The sequence below is a fragment of the Canis lupus genome, chromosome 27 (assembly GCF_003254725.2).
Source record: "Canis lupus dingo isolate Sandy chromosome 27, ASM325472v2, whole genome shotgun sequence".
Classification (NCBI taxonomy): domain Eukaryota; kingdom Metazoa; phylum Chordata; class Mammalia; order Carnivora; family Canidae; genus Canis; species Canis lupus.
In genome coordinates this window covers 38,971,926-38,988,957 of record NC_064269.1, presented here as the reverse complement: position 1 = coordinate 38,988,957, position 17,032 = coordinate 38,971,926, and the positions used below count along the sequence as shown (strand labels likewise).

Sequence of the window (17,032 nt, the reverse complement as noted above, 5' to 3'; positions counted from 1 at the left end):
CAAGAGATGATCATAACTATTTCAGTTCAGCCAGCCCTCTTAGATTCAGAAGGGGCAGCAGGACCTTACCATAGAAATCTAGCTCAAAAAAAAAAAAAAAAGAAATCTAGCTCCCTCATATTCCTCTTCTCCCTGGGAAATCCCACTGTTGCTCCTATAGAGCAGGTTCCCCTCTTAGCCGTACACCAGCCTGAGGCCAGGCTGGAATACATGTTGGCCCCAAAGAGCCACGCTTAGCAAACTGATGGCACTCATATGCTATAGCTGTTGAACCCCTCCACCCTGGAGCCCCTCCCCCGACACCCCCCCCCCCAAAGTACACAGAATCCCCAGAAAGTGAATCTCTGCAAGGTCAGCAGGCAACCTAAGCAGGTGCTCAGGACATTAGCAATGCAGGTATGCCCAAGCTTCATGGGAAAGACCAGCACTTTTTTTAACTTCTTCATATTTATTTTATGATTCTGATTTTTTTTTAATATTGAATTGTATAGGGGATGGGATAGGTGTCATCATTTTCTCAGTATTGAGGGCAGTAAGTGGTCGCAGGAGGCAGAAGTGTGCCTGCCCAGGGGCCTGGCTTCTCAGGGATGGTTGGGTTTGCTGTTGACCTCCTGGAGGGTCCACCCTGACGTATGGTAGAAGAGCAGCACATGGTGGCAGGGCGCTTTATGATGACCCAGGTGGTGGTTGGGGATGGGAGGAGTTGACTTGTCCTAAATGCAGATTCCTGGGGGAGGCAGCAAATGTTGACTCTGCTTATGCCTCACTTTCCTTATCTGATCAGTGAAGGTAATACCACCGAAGTCATTGGGTTGTTAAAAATTATGGCATTTTTTAAGATTATTTATGAGAAAGAGAGCATGTGGGGTGGGGAAGCAGGCTCCCCACTGAGCAGGGATCCCAGTGCCGGGTTCAATCCCAGGACCCTGAGATCATGACCTGAGCCTAAGGCAGAGGCTTAACTGACTGAGCCCCCCAGGTGCCCCAATGATGGCATATTTAATATCAAGCATATCACAGTGCCTGGCTCAGAGCAAGAGCTCAGACGTTCCTTTCGGCGGTTATGGCTGTTAGTTACTGTTACTACTGCCTCTCAGAACATTTCAGGGATTGAAGTGTCCTAAACACTCACATTCCCCCATGTCTCCTTGCTTCCGTTGCATCACACAGGATTGTTCCTGGCTGAAATGTTACCATGAAGCTCCATCCCTTTCAGAAGGTGAATTAGAGAACTCATCTTTCCACCTGTCCACAAAATGCCCATTTCAGAGATTCCTGCTGTGTGGGAGAGGTGGGTGAGGAGGGGGACCAGCTTTGCCCTTAGCTGCATGTGGCCCCAGCCTTGGTGCCATTTGGCAGAGGCCTCCCCTTCGTGGAGTTGAACTGGGAGTTTAACAGTAGCCATGGGAGAAGAAATCTCTGCCTCTAAACCAGGAAGGGTGGCCTCAACACCTCTCCTGTTCACTGTCCATGCTTCCCAAAAAGAGGTAGATCAAGAACTTTCTTGATACCTCGAGTGGGGCTGAGCCCAAGTCACCGTGGCTTCTGTGTAGACACTGTGCAGGAAGGAAAAAAGAAGGCAGAGCTGTCCCTGAAGGGAGCATTTTCCCTGTTACCTGGTGATGGGGGGGCTTGAAACCACCACCTCTCCCACCCTCAACAGAGGGGGAGGGGAAGGAGAGAGAAGGAACCCCAAGGAGAAGTGAGTGGCAGTGTGCTCCATCCCCCTTCGCCTTCCCCTAGACTGGAGCTAGTGCCCTGGGTCTAGAATCACATCACTGCAGCAGGCAGGTTAAGGTTTCAGGCAGAGCATCTTGCCAAATTCAGCACGTCCAGAGGCCCTTCTTATGCCCCAAGGAAAGTTCTCAGGGGTTTCCAGTCTTCCCATTCACCAGCTGGGCAGGGAGGGAGCACAGTGTCAGGAGGGATAGTAGCTCTGAGATGTCTTATGTGGTCTGACTCAGTGTGAGCGCTGCCTCTTGCTGGCTGTGTCTTTCTGAGAGAGTTGTTACTTAACCTCCTGGAACCTGTTTCATCTATAAAATAAAGGTGACGAGGGGATTAAATGAGATGGTGTAGGCCAGTCACTTCCTGTAATGTGGGACATGCATGGATTGATTCTCATGGGGAACAACAGCTCCTGGGATTACATTATTGATTATCCTTTCTCTAGCCTCTGAAGGAGTTGCTCACGGACAGAAAAGCCTGCCAGAGGTCAACCCAACACTCACCTACAATGCCATTACCCATCAGCCTCTGCATGTATTCTTTTAAAAAAATTCTTCCCCCTAAAATTTAGGGTTGGCTGAGGAGAAGAATCCGCTTGTACATAATGGCAGCCCAGCCTAGAGAAAACGCAGGTTGCAGAAATCTGGAGGAAGTTTTTACCAAGAGTTCCCTGCTGCAGAGGCTGTGGAAGGCATTTGGGCTTCTTGGGGAGGAGAGTTCACAGGGCTGAGCCTGTGCGAAACCTTACTTGGAAGCCAAACACAGGTTCTAACTTGACCCGTCTACTATGCCTTCCCAGGCTGACAGGGTTCAACTTGGAGTTGTCCAGCCGTGATCTCTTTCATACCTGTTGCTTCCTTCCGTGGACCTGTCCTGTATCTTCCCCCTTAGCTGTCCTTTTGTAGCAGTCTGGGGGTGGTCCTGTGGCTCTACAGCACCAGGGGGGACTGCTGAGACCACACTGTAAATTGCGGTGTAAATTGGAATGGAGAAATTCTTCCCTGTGGGAGCTGAGCCCAGCCAGATCGCTACCCCCACCCCACCCTCCCTCCATGGCTTCCTGCCCTTTAGCCCTGGCGTTTAGAAAGCTAGCCTCTGGGTTCAGAACTCCCCACCAGAGAAAGGTTCTCTATGCCTTCTCGATAGTTCAGTGTTTACATCAAGGCCTAGAGCATTGGTTCTCAAAACGTGAGCAGGCATTAGAATCATCTGGGGAGGATTGCTGGGCCGCACCCCACCTGTTCCTAGTTCAGTTAAGTCTAGGACAGGGATTGTAAATTTTTATGTCCAATGAATTCTCAGGTGCTACTGCAGCAGCTGGCCCGGGACCACATGGTGTGATCTGCTGGTCTAGAAACAAGTTTCCCAGTGGCCCAGCTTCTGGAGATCTGAGCACTGTCCCCAGATGGGTGGCTTGGTAAAAGCCTCAGAGCAGAAGCTGTCAAGAGGGCTGAGATGACTTCTAGGATGATCCTACTCCTGGAGAGACTTAGTCTCCAGGACTGTCGGTCTCCTCTGGGGTTTTTCTACTTGCCTCTAATAAAACTAAAGTTAATAACAAACCCTTGCTGATATCTTTAAATTCTGCTGGGAAGTAACATTTTACTAGTGATCCTTAGTGAAAGCAAAGTCATGGCAGTATTTCCTGCTCAGCAGAGCAGGGTTTGGCTTTTGTGGTGTCTCCACACAGTGGGCCTGGGTGCAGGAAGACTCTAGCCGCTGCTCACTGATGGGTGCCTTCGTCCTTCCAAAGATGACAGCGTCTGCCTTCATTTGGAGGTGGCAGAGGAGCGTGCCAGGAGAGGATCAGAAGAGGTGGTAGGGACTGGGTTCCTGTTTGTGCTTGCAGTGAGTGCCTGGCCCAGCCTCCTGACAGTGAATCAGCCTGTCCAAGGCTTGGCAGTCAGCGGTGAGCCAGGGTTACCATGGAGATGGGTGAGGCCCAAGCCCACAGGTCTGGGTGGCCTGACTTGTTTTTAAATGTTGAAGCCTGCGTGAACATAGAGGCCCTTATCTCCACTTCTGAGGCTTTCTTAAAACGTGACTGGTATTTTGGGGCCCAGAAAATGTTGGTAGGGGAAACTCACATCCTTGCTATTGGGTCTGTTACTGACTTCTGGGTGCCACCTGGGTGCCTACAGGTCTCCCAAGCTTGGTACCTTTTACAAAAGATTTTTATCTTTTTATCTTTTATAAGGGACTTCTGGGTGGTTCCATCAGTGAAGCTTTTGCCTTCGGCTCAGGTCATGATCCCAGGGTTCTGGGATCGAGCCCCGCATCTGGCTTCCTGCTGAAGGGGGAATCTGCTACTCCCTTTCTCTCTGCCCACTGTTCCCCTGTTTGTGTACTCGCTCTCTCTCTCTCTCTCTCTCTGTCAAATAAATAAATAAAATCTTAAAAAACTTAAAATATCCTTCTGAAGACTTATTTTCTGGCATATCTTTCTGAAGGAAGTAAAGAGGTAAAATCCCCTTCCTCTCTGGTCTGCTCCATGAATACCTCCTTCCCGTGGAGGTAATTCAAATTACCATTCCTGCCTCATCCTAGCAGAGCTCTGGGAGGCATGTATGGGTGTGGGGAAGGTAAATTTATCCATCGTCCCTCCACTACAGGGCACTCTCACAGACCCACAGAAACCAGAACCTGTGTCCTTAAATTGCCCTGCTCCCTCCTGCCCAGCCACCTCCTCAGATCTTAAAGGGACACAACAGACAGCCACCAAGTGCCAGGAATCGCCCTTCTGTCGTCTTTTGTCTTTCTCAAGGTTTATTGTTGTCCTTTTCCTTACAGAATCTGGCTGGCTATGCCACATCGTGGTTTTCAGAGGGCTGTACATGCATTACCTCATTTAATCCTCCCCTTTCAACCCTGGTTCGGGGAAGCCAAGGAAAGTGCTTAGTGTCAAACAGCACCTAGGTGGCAGACCAGAGTTAGATCCAGAGTCCACTGCCTGCCACTAATCCAGGACTTCTCGGCAGAAGTGTGCCAGAGACTCTCCTGGCAGGATGGGGGACTGAGACAGATGCACACATATAGAATTCCCTCCGGGGACTCCGACACCCACCGCATGTAGACCAGGCCCTGAGTGGCACAGGTGGCAGAGCCAGGGCCTCCTACTCCTTGCTCTGTCATTCTTTCTGTAATGCCACCTGCCCCTTCCGGAAGAATGTTGTAGCATCTCCTTGAGCACAGGTTCACCAAAGTAACAAAAACGGGCATTGTTTTCCAGAGGGACAATGAAAAGGAAGCAGGAGAGCAAGTACCCCTCCTTCCCCTGCCCCTGTTGTCCTACTGCTGCCTACCTCCAACCCCACCAAAGTGCAGGTGTGACTACTGAAAGTCTGAGGCCAGCCTCAGAAACCAGGTGTGGAGAATGATCCACTCTGCCTCTTCTGGGCTTCCTAAGGCAGTTGGTTAGAGAAATCATAATGAGTATTTTGTCCTTGAAAGAAAGTTTGACCAGTCAGGTCATATTACAGAAGGAAAGAGGGGGCCTCGCCAAGACCACCCAGTTTGTTTGCCATGAGAAGATTTTTTCTTTGAAGTGGGATCTGTCCAAGGCAAACAGGGCCCTTTCCACCTGAGGGGTGGGATGCAGTGCTACCTGCACGTGCGCACACACGTACACACACGCACTGTTCCTTATTGTCATATCTTTGTGCAGGTTTTGTTCAAGCGTTTCCGATAGTGGAGCTGAATATATGTAAATACTTCCTCAGTTTCTAACTAGAACTAGTTTTGCAAACTTGGCATAGGGTCCAGAGCAACCAGGTGCCCCTAAGTGGCATTACGTTTTGATTTGTTTTCAATCCTCCTTTGGGATTAAAAGACATTTCCCATAACTCCAGGTGTGTTTTAGTGTAAGATTTCTGGGCCTGAAGAAAAAAAAAAAAAAAAGATTTCTGGGCCTAGCCCTCCAGTCAGGTTTATGGTGTGACTCACTGGAGTGTTCATCTTGGCGTGGGTGCCCTTAGCAAGTCATGCTTTCGGTGGTGGCCGAGGAGATGACCAGGGCCCAAGTGGGGGCCCTGCCAGGTGTTCATGTTCCCTGAAACTGGCATAAGCCGTGGGGGACTGGGTTACCTGTGCGCTCAGCAAAGATGGGAGTGTCAAACTGGATTTTTTTTGTGGCGCAAGGACAGTGACTCATGGCTTTTTCATAAACTCTCATTTTCAAAAGACTTCACATGGATTTGTCCTCAGTCTCACTGCAGTATTCATCACATGCCCTCATGGGTCTTTCTCAGCATTTTCTCTGGACAAGTTACTGTTCTTGGCAGTTTCTGCCTATGGTGGTGAGACAGTAGAAGTTGGATCTGAATGAAAAGCCAGATGGGAGAGGAGGCTTGTTGAAGTAAAGAGGACCGGAGAGAGAGAGAGAGAGGATTTTCGTGGGAGTTTGAGATTCTGTCCCATTGAAGTAATCCTCTCATTTATTGGATAAATATTTGTTGATTGATTGATTGATGCTTTGTTCACCGATTTATCATTACTCACTATCGTGACCGAGATGTGGATAGAGCAGGGGACTAGAAGGACTGAGAAGCAGCCAGGCACTGAAGGAGCTTGTGCTCTAGTGAGACCTGACCCCAGCACACCTATGAGAGGGAAGGGCACTGGAGAGAACACCTTCAAAGCTCATGGGATTGTGTTCCCTTAGGGGGAGACTGAGGACATCTTGATGGGGAAGCAGCAGGCCTAGGTGGCCAAGACTGTCTTCCAGGAGGGAGGGCTGGCGTGAGCAGAGGTGAGAACACATGAGACTTATTTGGGAACCTGAGTGATACCATCTAAGGGGCAGCTGAGGAAGATGTGGGGTCAGGGTTCAGCAGAGTCATGCTGCTGAGACCTCAGGAAACCTGAAGACACAGTTAATGCCTTAAAACTTAAAACTGAGTGACTGACCTAAGCCACGTAAGACTCTTGGGCAATGGCTGCGCTCCCACATGGAGGGCGGGAGGCAGGCTTGGTGTGTCATACGGTGACTACTTTCTGGGGACCTGGAGGCTGTAAGCCACCAGCTAAGGTGCAGGTATCAGAACATTCAGCAGCCAGGAGCAGTAAGCCTAGAGGAAGAGAAAGTTTCTGTTTGGAATTTTGGATAGAAAGACCTGGAAGCTTCGGAGAAGTCCCAAATACACACACACACACACACACACACATACACGTATGTATATGTAAATATTCTTAGTTTTAGAACAGTTTCAGATCTACAGAAAAGTTGCAAAGAGAGTATAGAGAGCCTCTTTATCCCCCACCATTCCCCCTATGGTTAATACCTCTACTACCGCACTCCATGTGTCATGACTAAGAAACCAACGTGGTACATTACTGTTAACTAGGCTCATTCGGCTCTCACTTGTTTATCAGTCAGGTCCTCTTTCTGTGCCAGGGTCCCATCCACGAGACCCATGTGACAATTACTATGTCTTCATCGCTGATCTGGGACACTTGTCTTCCCTGGTGTCTCAGAGATGACCTTAGCAGTTCTGAGAAGTGCTGGCCAAGTATTTTGTAGAATGTGCTCAATTTAGGTTTTTCTCATGGTTATCTTCTAAGAAAAAAACCAACACATGTGAAGAATTTAAGAATTCCCAATAGAACAATGAGGGGTAGCTATCCTTTTTCTCTGCACTCTGTCGGATGGATAGGACACCATTTTTGGCCTGAAGGCAAAGGAGCTTTTCTCAGCAAAACCAAGATTTTCTCTTTGGCTTCCTTTGGGAAAGGAGGTCACCAGATAGACTCCATCGTGCCTCAGGCGGGGAATAGAGGCTCTGGACTTTGCACTTCCATCCCCACCACACAGGTTGTGGTCTTGAGCAGATCACTCTTTTTCGGGGGTGGGGGAGGAGTGAGCTAGAGTTGGCCAACAGACCTGCTCCATCAGACCTGCTCAGATCCCTGCATTGTTGCACGAGCAAGATGGCAGCTGTGGTAACTGTACAGGCCAGTGTTCTGGCCACATGTCAGCTCATTAACCTGGGAGGAAACCGGTACCCTCTTGGCCTTCCAGACCCCTGTTTTCTTGTTTTATGGAGTCCCTTCGTAATGGACTCAGTGCCCCTTTTTCCAGAGTTATGGCTCTCTCTGGTTCTTGTCATTTATTTTCTCCCGGTATTCCAAGTTCCTAGGGGTGAGAGCCAGGTGGGGGTGGGCTGGGCACCCCTCCATGCCACACCAAAAAGCGAATTCTTGGAGGATAGATAGTGCCCCCTGTACAACCATGAGCCATTATTAGGTGGTGCCAGTTCTGTGTGGCCCTGTGACCCCGGGCCATCCATGGAGACCCAGCCAACCGATGCAATTTCTCCAATAGTGTTAGAAAAAAAATAGGGCAGCTCATGACTTACGTATCTTCCTCTCAGGCCAATTAACTCAGTAATTCAATCCAGAAAGGCAGCAGGGCTCGCTCTGATTTTTGTAAGCCATGTGCTCCCCGGCCTGCCCGAGCCTTCTACTTTGGTGTCTTGATCCTTCCTCCCCCACCTCCCTTTGGTGAGTTTATAGGCATAAGAAACTGAGGTCAATGACTGCTTTTTCCATTTCTCCAGAGCCAGCTGCTGCTTCTTCATTTTAGTGAAGTTCTGTGGCTTTGATGCTAAGATGATGCTAGGTTTTGGGTGGGATCCAAACGTGTGGGACCTCCCCACCCCAAGGGAGACCTGAAGTCTTTCTTCTGATTCCAGTTCTCCAGCACAATGTTCTGCTTGCCACCACCTTGCCTAGACCAGATAATTGGCTGGACTTCTACACATTGGCCTAGGCTCCTTAAAATTATAAAATGGAAGAGGCCAAACCATGGTGGGTTTTATTTGGGTACCCCATTGTTATCCATGGAATCATTCCCAGAGAGAAATGATTGAGTCTAACTAAGAAAGCATAGAGCTAGAGGCCTCTCTTAGGCCCCAGGTATTCTCAGCAAGATGAGGGCAGGAGGGAGGACCAAGGACAAGGTTTGTGGCCAAGTGCTGACTGAAACTGAGACCTCCCTCCAGTGCACGTGAAGCCCCTGCCTACGGTATTCTCAGGTTAACACCATCACATCCACAATGAGGCCAGCGGCCACAGTCTCCTTGCCCAGGGGTCTCACTGGGCTTCCATATGGTGTAGGGAGAGGAGAAAGTATTGCCTTTTTCTGTTAACTCTCCAGGACCCCAGGGGAGCTAGGCAGGGCCTGCCTACCACTGTCAAGTCTCACTTAATGCGGGCTTGTCCTGAACTCAGCATACGGGGATGTCCCACATATGGGCCCAACTGGGCCCAAAGGTGGCACTCCCAAGTCTCAAACACACAGTCCGAACTGGGTACCCAGGCTAGAAATGAGAGAGAGACCCTACTTCTCCCCTAAAGGGCCATGTCTGCTGTCTTTGATGAGGCCAGGAGACCCTCATTCACCAGCAAGTCTTGTGTGAATCAGAAGAAAAGCCTGGCATCTAGGAGTTTTTCCTTTCCTCACTGTGTAGAAACGAGGCATCTGGTGTCACATACTTCTTACCGGACGTTTGGTGTTGCCTTCCACCAGATGGGAGCTAAGAGGTCTCGGGAGATAGTGAATGACTGTCCTCCGTGGGGAGGAGAGTGACACTGGTGACCTGAGGGCTGATCAAGTTATTCTCACAATGCCCACTTGGTACCTCCTTCAGAAATACTTCTCACATCACCTCCTTTATTTTGAGCCATACTTAAAAAGCAAGGAAGGCCGCATCTCACCATTCCTGTTGTACAGATTGGAAAACTGAGGCAGTGGAACTCTGAGCCAGGAATTCCAGAGCCTGGCTGTGGAATCGCATCGCTGGAGGTGTGAGCAAGGATTTGACCCTACTATAAACAGAGGCCCTGTCGCCACAGTCGCTACCTCCACCTGACACACTACACCCACCGCCAAGCCCCCAGCAAAACGAAAGGAGCAAACAATTAGAGAGAGACCTAGCCACCCCATGGGCTGTCCCAGCTCCCAGGGCAGAGGACCAGGCCCCCTGAGGAGCAGTGCTCTGACATATGGTGCCTCTGGCAAGAAGGGGGGTCCCAGAGCCACTCTCTCACTCACTTGTCCCACGTGTGAGTCACACGTGCACTGCAGCCTGAGTCCACCTCAAGCAAGTCCTGGTCCCAGTGAGAGGCAGTAGGGGTGGAGGACAACTCGGTAGGGGTCTGCCTGCACAGGCTCCTAGATCAACAATGCCGGGCCAGGATTTGTCCCATTGGTTCTGTTCCTTAGCGGCCAAGTCTGCCCTAGGGTCTAGTATCAACTTGCCCACCTACGAAATGGAATTTTTGGAAGATTGGGGGATCACTCAGACGTGTGGTGTCTGGATGTGTACAGGGATCGCTTGTACAGAAGTGGACAGCGAGAGACAGAGGCAGAGGCCAAGGGTGGTCCCAGAGCCCTTTGCAAGTCTCCCCTCCCGTGCTGTGGCACTGTGCTCCCCCTGGCAGCCAGGACTAATGCCCACGTCTGGTCTGTCTTACAGCTTGCTGGGATTGCAGTCCTTGCCGTTGGACTATGGCTCCGGTTCGACTCTCAGACCAAGAGCATCTTTGAGCAAGACACCCAGCCTTCTAGCTTCTACACAGGTGAGGTGGTTGGGGGGTGGGGGTACTTGGTACTTCCTCTAACTGTAGACATTCTGTATTGATCCAGGGATTGGCCTTGGGAAAGACTTTTGCTCTGGCCACATTGGCCTGTCATGTCCCTTTCAAGCTTTGCTTTGTGTAGTCGCGCCCAGGAATTTGCATTTGACTGATGTGGTTTCTTTTATCATGCTGACTAAGTCTGGCATTCTGACCGTCCCCCCAATAGGAAGTTGGCTCTGCCAAAGTTGCTGCCACTCTTGAGGGTTTAAGAACCTCTGTGCTTGTCCCTGACTCTGTCTTAATGTATATAGTCTTCTTAAACTTGCTCGTTTTCCTTAATTCAAAAAAGTTTGTCCTGGGGATCCAGAGTGCCAGGACTAGGAGAGGCAAAACCTCCCCACTGTGCAGATAGGGGTGCTGAGACCCAAAACACCTGCCTCCTGGATAAAACCGTCAAAAGGAAGAAGAGACTGGCAGAGATGCCAGCCCAGCAGACCCCTGGGCTGGTAACTGCCTTGGGTATTTGGTCTTATTTGTTTGTTTTCCAGGGTGCTTTTGCTTTAGGGCAAATGTTTCCAACTTAAATACAAATAGATTTAGCAGCTTACAAGTGGCTCCTGGGCATCTTTTTATCTTTTCTAGAATTATTCTGTCCTTTCCACTCTCCTCCAAGGCTCACCAAATGCAATTCCTCAGTTTCTAGTCAACTCACAAAATCCGTAGCTGTCTTTTCTGTTTTGGGGACAGGAAACATTTCATTTACGAGAAACGAGCAGACCCCTATTTTTAGGATGATGTTGCCTTGTCATCAGCTCAAAGTGTAAGTTTGGTTACTTCCTTCCTACGCACCAAAGAAGTTATTTAAAAAAAAAAAAGAAAAGAAAAGGAAAAGTTGGAGAGTACAGTCTAGAGAGAGTCCTCCCCCAGGCCTTCTGGAAGGACACAGCGGCTGGCAGGCGCACAGACCCCCTACCCGCCTCCCAGAGGCCACTTAAGCCAGGCCTGCGGGCCTGCGTTAGCCCTCTTGGCTGCCTTGGCTGCATGCGCCTAGGCCCTGTGGAAGTTTCCCTGCTTGTGCTGCCTGTTGCTATTGTTTTGGGGTGTTTTTTTAGGGTGTGTCCCTCTATTTCCAGAAAGAAAGTGAGGGGAAAAAAACACAAGCATGTTTTTTGAAAAAAACAGACACACACACACACACACACGCGCACACACACACACACAAGCATGCACGCATGAAGTTTTTAGAGAGCAGGTTTCCAGCGTGCCCTGACTTGTTTTAGCAACAGCATTTTTGCAGGGCTGTAGCAACGAGGGCCTGGAATGCTGCCCTATGCACAGGGAGCAGCATAAGGGTGCTGTGCTGAGGGGGAGCTGTGAACCATCTGGAGGAGAGAGGAGAGTAGATCTGTGCAGGAGTGTGGACTCGAGTGGCAGTGGTCAGGGCCGGGTGCCCTGGGAAGAGCCAGGCCTCCTGCTCCACCTGCCATAGTTCTCCACAAGGTGCCTGGCTGCACCCATGCCAACAGACCAGCTTCTATCTTTTGTTTTCTAGGACCCTGGCCAATTCCCCATGTTTTTAGATGTAGGAGGCAAGAACCTCATTGGCGAGTGGAGGAATCATGAGGAAGGGTCTTCTTTGTGTGTAACTCACTGTCTCACACATATTGTTATGTGATATAATCCTCATAATTCTTTAGGGTACATGGAATGATTCCCATCTTATATTCGAAGAAATGAAGGCTTAAAAGTTAAAGAACTTGCCCGATTTCATACCTGGCAAGAGACAGGGCTGGGATTTGAACCCAGGCCTATGAAAGCTGCTTCTCGGATTATCCATGCTAGATTGTGGGGAGGACTCCACTCCCCACGTAGGAAGAGAAACTATCTCCGCTGACTGGATGTTCCCCATTGGGGGTTGGGAGTGGGCAGGGTCAGGGAGGAGGCTCCTTTGGCCTTTGACCTCACCCAAATTGTAGTTAGGGGAAGGAGCCCCCAGCACTGGTGGCCCTAGCTGGCCGATGACAGGTGGGGAAGTCCTGCAAGGTGGCAGGAAAGTGATGAGCACGGTGGTTAAAGAGCCACAGCCTGCCTCTGGGAATCACAGGATGCACAATGGCCAGTGGTCCCACCCAAAGTGACCAGTGGCCACTGTCCCCTTAGCTCTAACAGAGGAACATTGACACTCCACTTCCCTAGGAAAGGGCTTAGCTTTGGAGACTGTTCTGCTTGCAGAAGCCCCAGCAAAGTAGGGCAATGCAAGTGACACTAGAGCATCAGTCAACAAGTGACCACTTGGGTGTGGCTGGGCCATGCACTTCACTGAGTGCGCTGGGAAAGTGAATCATCGTCATTCATGGGCAAAGGGCCAAGGAGGCTTCATTCTCTGTATCCCCTTCCCCCTTGAGCTGTGACACCAGCCTTTGTACTGGCCTGTGGCCCCTCCTCTGGCAGGGTTCCAGCCCCGCCCCTGCTGATACTCTGGGTATCATGGGGTGACCGTACCTTGCACTGGGGCCCTAACCACCTGCAGGGCAGCCCACAGGCCAGCCTGACCACACAACTGACCCTTCAGAAAACTTGAAAGACCCAGGGGTGTCTTTTCTCCAGAGGGGGTGATGGCTTTTAAAATAGAGAAAGAATGCATAACCAGGCAGAAGAAGCAAGTGAAAAAAAAGAAACTTTTCCAACATTCAGAACAGTCGCTAGTGAATCCAGAACAGCTGACAGCCTTATATGGGCCTTCTCCAATTCAGGCCCTGGGAGATTCAGCCCATCAGCAGTATCCATAATCCCAGGCCACAAACATGTTGGGGAACTTCATTTTCTTGGTCCCAGGCCAGCAGCCCTTCTTAACTCCTTGGTGTCCTTCCAGAACCATAGCCACCGAGTGAGGGCATCTGGGGGCTCCAGCCAGAAGTCAGGCATGTCCACCCCTCCCTAGGACTATCCCTCTTTTTATGACAAGGTGCCTGGTAATTTCTAGGATACATGGCTTTTGCCCTCAGCGAGCTTGTGGCCTAGGGCAGCCTGTTTATTTGCTCAGTGCCCAGTTCTCCCCATCCTGACACTGACAGAGCTTACACACTTACACCTCTCTGAGACAGAAGAGTACCATGCTAGGCAAACTCGAGTCCACCCGTGGTGCTTGTTAGTGGGAACAGCCATCGATGGGAGGGAGCCGGACCAAGAGAGAGCCACAGGAGAACGGCGCAGGGTTCCTCTGAGCCCTTGATTGAGTATTTTGGAGACAATAAATTCTTGTAAGTTGCAAGATGGGGCTGAGATGGTGACACGAGGCGGATGTATCACTCTGGAGCTGAAGCCCAAAGCCCTGCCTGATGCACCAGTGAAAAGAATGCTCAGTTTTGTGTATAAAGGACACCCTGGCATATGCTTCTGCTCCACCAAAGGCTTTTCTTCTCTGCCTAGGCCTATAATGTCAGCCTGAAAAAAGAATAAACAGGCCCTTAAGCAAATTAATACAGTAATCCCAGAGAAGGCTCCGTGACGAATAACTTTTTCCATGAGTCAGACAGAAAGCTAACATTCACTTGTTTTATAAAGGGGAACGCTTTGTCATTTATCATTGCCAGCCTTTGCTAACAAGCTCAGGATGTAGGCTGGAGGAGCCTTTCCAGAGGGAAGGCCTGCATGACCCTGCTAAGATGCAGTCAGGCCCGCCAGTGCTTCCATGGCTTCCAGGGGGGCTGCTTGCAGATGAGCTGCCCTCTGGCTTGATGGCCACTGCTCAGATCCCTGTAAACAGCTGCCAGGGAATAGCTTACCTTCATCTCCAACTGGAAAGAGTGAAGCCAAGACACCCCAGATCTGCAGCTACCTGAGCAAGATTTATTTTATTTTATTTTTTTAAGATTGTATTCATTTATTTGACAGAGCAAGAGAAAACAAGCAGGGGGAGCAGCAGAGGGAGAAGGAGAAACAGACTCCCCACTGAGCAAGGAGCTCCATGTGGGGCTCGTTCCCAGGCCCTCAGGATCATGACCTGAGCCAAAGGGGGTCATGCTTTGCTTAACCGACTGAGCCACCCAGGCGCCCTACTGAAGCAAGATTTTTTTTTTTTTTTAAAGATTTTATTTATTTATTCATGATAGTCACACAGAGAGAGACAGAGAGGCAGAGACACAGGCAGAGGGAGAAGCAGGCTCCATGCACCGGGAGCCCGACGTGGGATTCGATCCCGGGTCTCCAGGATCGTGCCCTGGGCCAAAGGCAGGCGCCAAACCGCTGCGCCACCCAGGGATCCCATGAAGCAAGATTTAAAACCAACAACCATTGTCCTACAATCTTCATCTGCTGAGCCCAAGAATGAATAATTACCATTAATCAAGATGTCCATAAGGAGGAGAATCTCTCTCTCTCTCTCTCTGTGCATGGGAAATGTTTTTTCCTTTAGTAGCTTACTACTGCTGCTGACCCAGCTCCCCTGCCTTCTGCTAGGGCTGTCCTGGCTTATGAGCCGAGGTCTGGACTTACAGAAAACATGTCTGTCTGTTCATTCCTACTCGACTCAATTCCATGTGTTTGTAAATCCTTTTGATCTCTTAATACCTCCTATTTATTTAGCGCCTGCTATGGAGCTCAAAGGAGTGACCTCATCCTTCGTTGTCTTGCCCCGATGAGATGGGGAGAAACCGGGGCCACCTGACTGCCGCGGCTGGCCAGCGTCCCTGTGGCAGAGCCTGGAGCCAAGTGGGGCTGCCCCTCCAGCACCTGTGCAGTGCATAGGGCTGCACTGCCCACCCGAGTCCCACCTGAGGCCCTGCAGTATTGGACGGCCCCGGAGGATAGGACTTGACTTGGGGACAACCTCCATTTGTCCCCTTGCCCAATCTGGGCCAGGCATGCACGAGAACAATACCCATATTCATACAGCATAGGGGTTTGCCAGAAAGCCCACGTGACTTGACATCACGACAGATGTGGGGGGAAAGGAGAGAGACACAAATGCTCCCTTGTGTGCGCTCTGCTCGGGCTGCCCGTGAGCCTCAGCTGCAGGCGGGCCACAGAGTTTGTTGCCTGCAAAGCCCCGGCTCTGGACTGGGGGTGCAGATGTGGCACAGTGAAGTCACTGTAGCACCTGCCAAGGTTCTCACTGCACACTATCCTGTTGTGCATTGTGTGGAAACATCACAGACACTCCCCATTTCAGCTTGCACTTCAGGGAAGTCTCCCCAGGCCCAGTTGATAGGGGGAGGGATCAGCAAGTATATAAAAATGCATCACTGTGGCTCTGAATGCTTGTCATCCATCCTCCGTATTATTCAGATTAACAGCAGCTAGCATTTGTTGTGCACGTTTGGGTCCTATCCCTTAGTCTTCACGACGATGCCTAAGGCAGACGCCTAAGGCAGGCATCGTCACCATCCCCATTATGCAGATAGAAAATTATCACACAGAGAGATGAAGTGTCTTTCCCAGGGTCACAGAGCTGCTCTCAGACCAGGACATGCTCTCAGCCATGTGACAGGGACATGCTCTCCGACAAATGACAGGAGCCCCCCTTCCCAGGGTTGAACAGAACACGCCTGCAACATAGGGAGGCTCAGGGCTTCTCTGCCAGGTTCCCCACGGGGCTTGAGTGCTGGGGAGCAGGACAGCTGTGGCTTCTCAAGAATACAACCACAAGGCGGGCCCCTCTGGGTATTCCCTGGGGGGTGATGATGGAATGACGAGGGCCAGGCTCTACGTGTTCCCCTCCAGGGTTTGACATCGAGTGGGGCCTAGGCAGCAGTCACTGCCCTTCTCACCACCACCTCCCCCTCAGTCACTCAGATTGAGGATTTCGGAACAGTGTACTCACCCTCCCTTTAAAGGCAGAGCCTTTTCACCCTCCCTCCTGGAGGAAACTAATCAAAATGAATCGCAACTTTAAGATCCCTTCAGTGCCCTTTATGGGATGCTTTAAAATTTCTAGCCACCAAGCTCCCATTTTACTGATAAAGAGACCACCAAGGCCCAGAGGGGGAAAGCCATCTTACCAGGATCACACAGCTCTTAGTCACAGAGTTGAGATCAAAGCAATGGTCTTCTGACACCAGGCTTGAGTTCTCTGCACTGGAGCAAGTACTCACTCACCTACTCACTCACTGCAAGCGGGGCAGGGAAGCATCCCTCCCGGGAGTGAGACAGAGCTGGCCCATCCTGAGCATGGTGTACTACCCCTTCCTACTGAAAACTTGCTCTGACAGAGTCATCTTCTTCTTCTTTTTTTTTTTTTTTTAAGTTTTATTTATTTACTTATTCATGAGAGACACAGAGAGAGAGGCAGAGACACAGGCAGAGGGAGAAGTAGGCCCCCCTCAGGGAGCCCGATGTGGGACTCAATCCCAGAAGCCCTGAGCCAAAGGCAAGACTGTTCAACCACAGAGCCACCCAGGTGCCCCTGACAGAGTCTTCTGTTGAGTAGAGGCCAGCAGGAGGCTCATCAGTGTCCCAGGAAGTTAGCCCCAGTTTGGAGGGTCTATTTTAATTAGTGTCAGTGGATTCGTGTTGCTGGAAACATCTGACAGACTGGATCAGTTTGTGTCCTGCATGAGATCTGGGGATTTGCGTGGATCTCTTTTTCCTGGATAGGGGGTCATGAGCACCTTCTAGGAAGGCGTGGGTAAAATAGGAATGAGGGCTTGATGCGGTGGGGTCCTAGAAGAGAGATCGTTGGGAAGGAGACCTAAGAGCAGATGTGGAGGAGGCTGTTTGTCGGGATAAG

General features: G+C 50.5%; 1 protein-coding gene across 1 annotated transcript in view; it reads left to right on the top strand.

Annotated features, from left to right (window-relative positions):
• The window catches only part of CD9 (CD9 molecule), a 31,394-nt gene that overhangs the window by 8,850 nt on the left and 5,512 nt on the right, over positions 1-17,032 (top strand). The window contains exon 2 of the mRNA XM_025461924.3: positions 10,203-10,305. Within this exon, the coding sequence (XP_025317709.1) occupies positions 10,203-10,305 (103 nt within the window). The remainder of the gene's footprint in view (positions 1-10,202; positions 10,306-17,032) is intronic.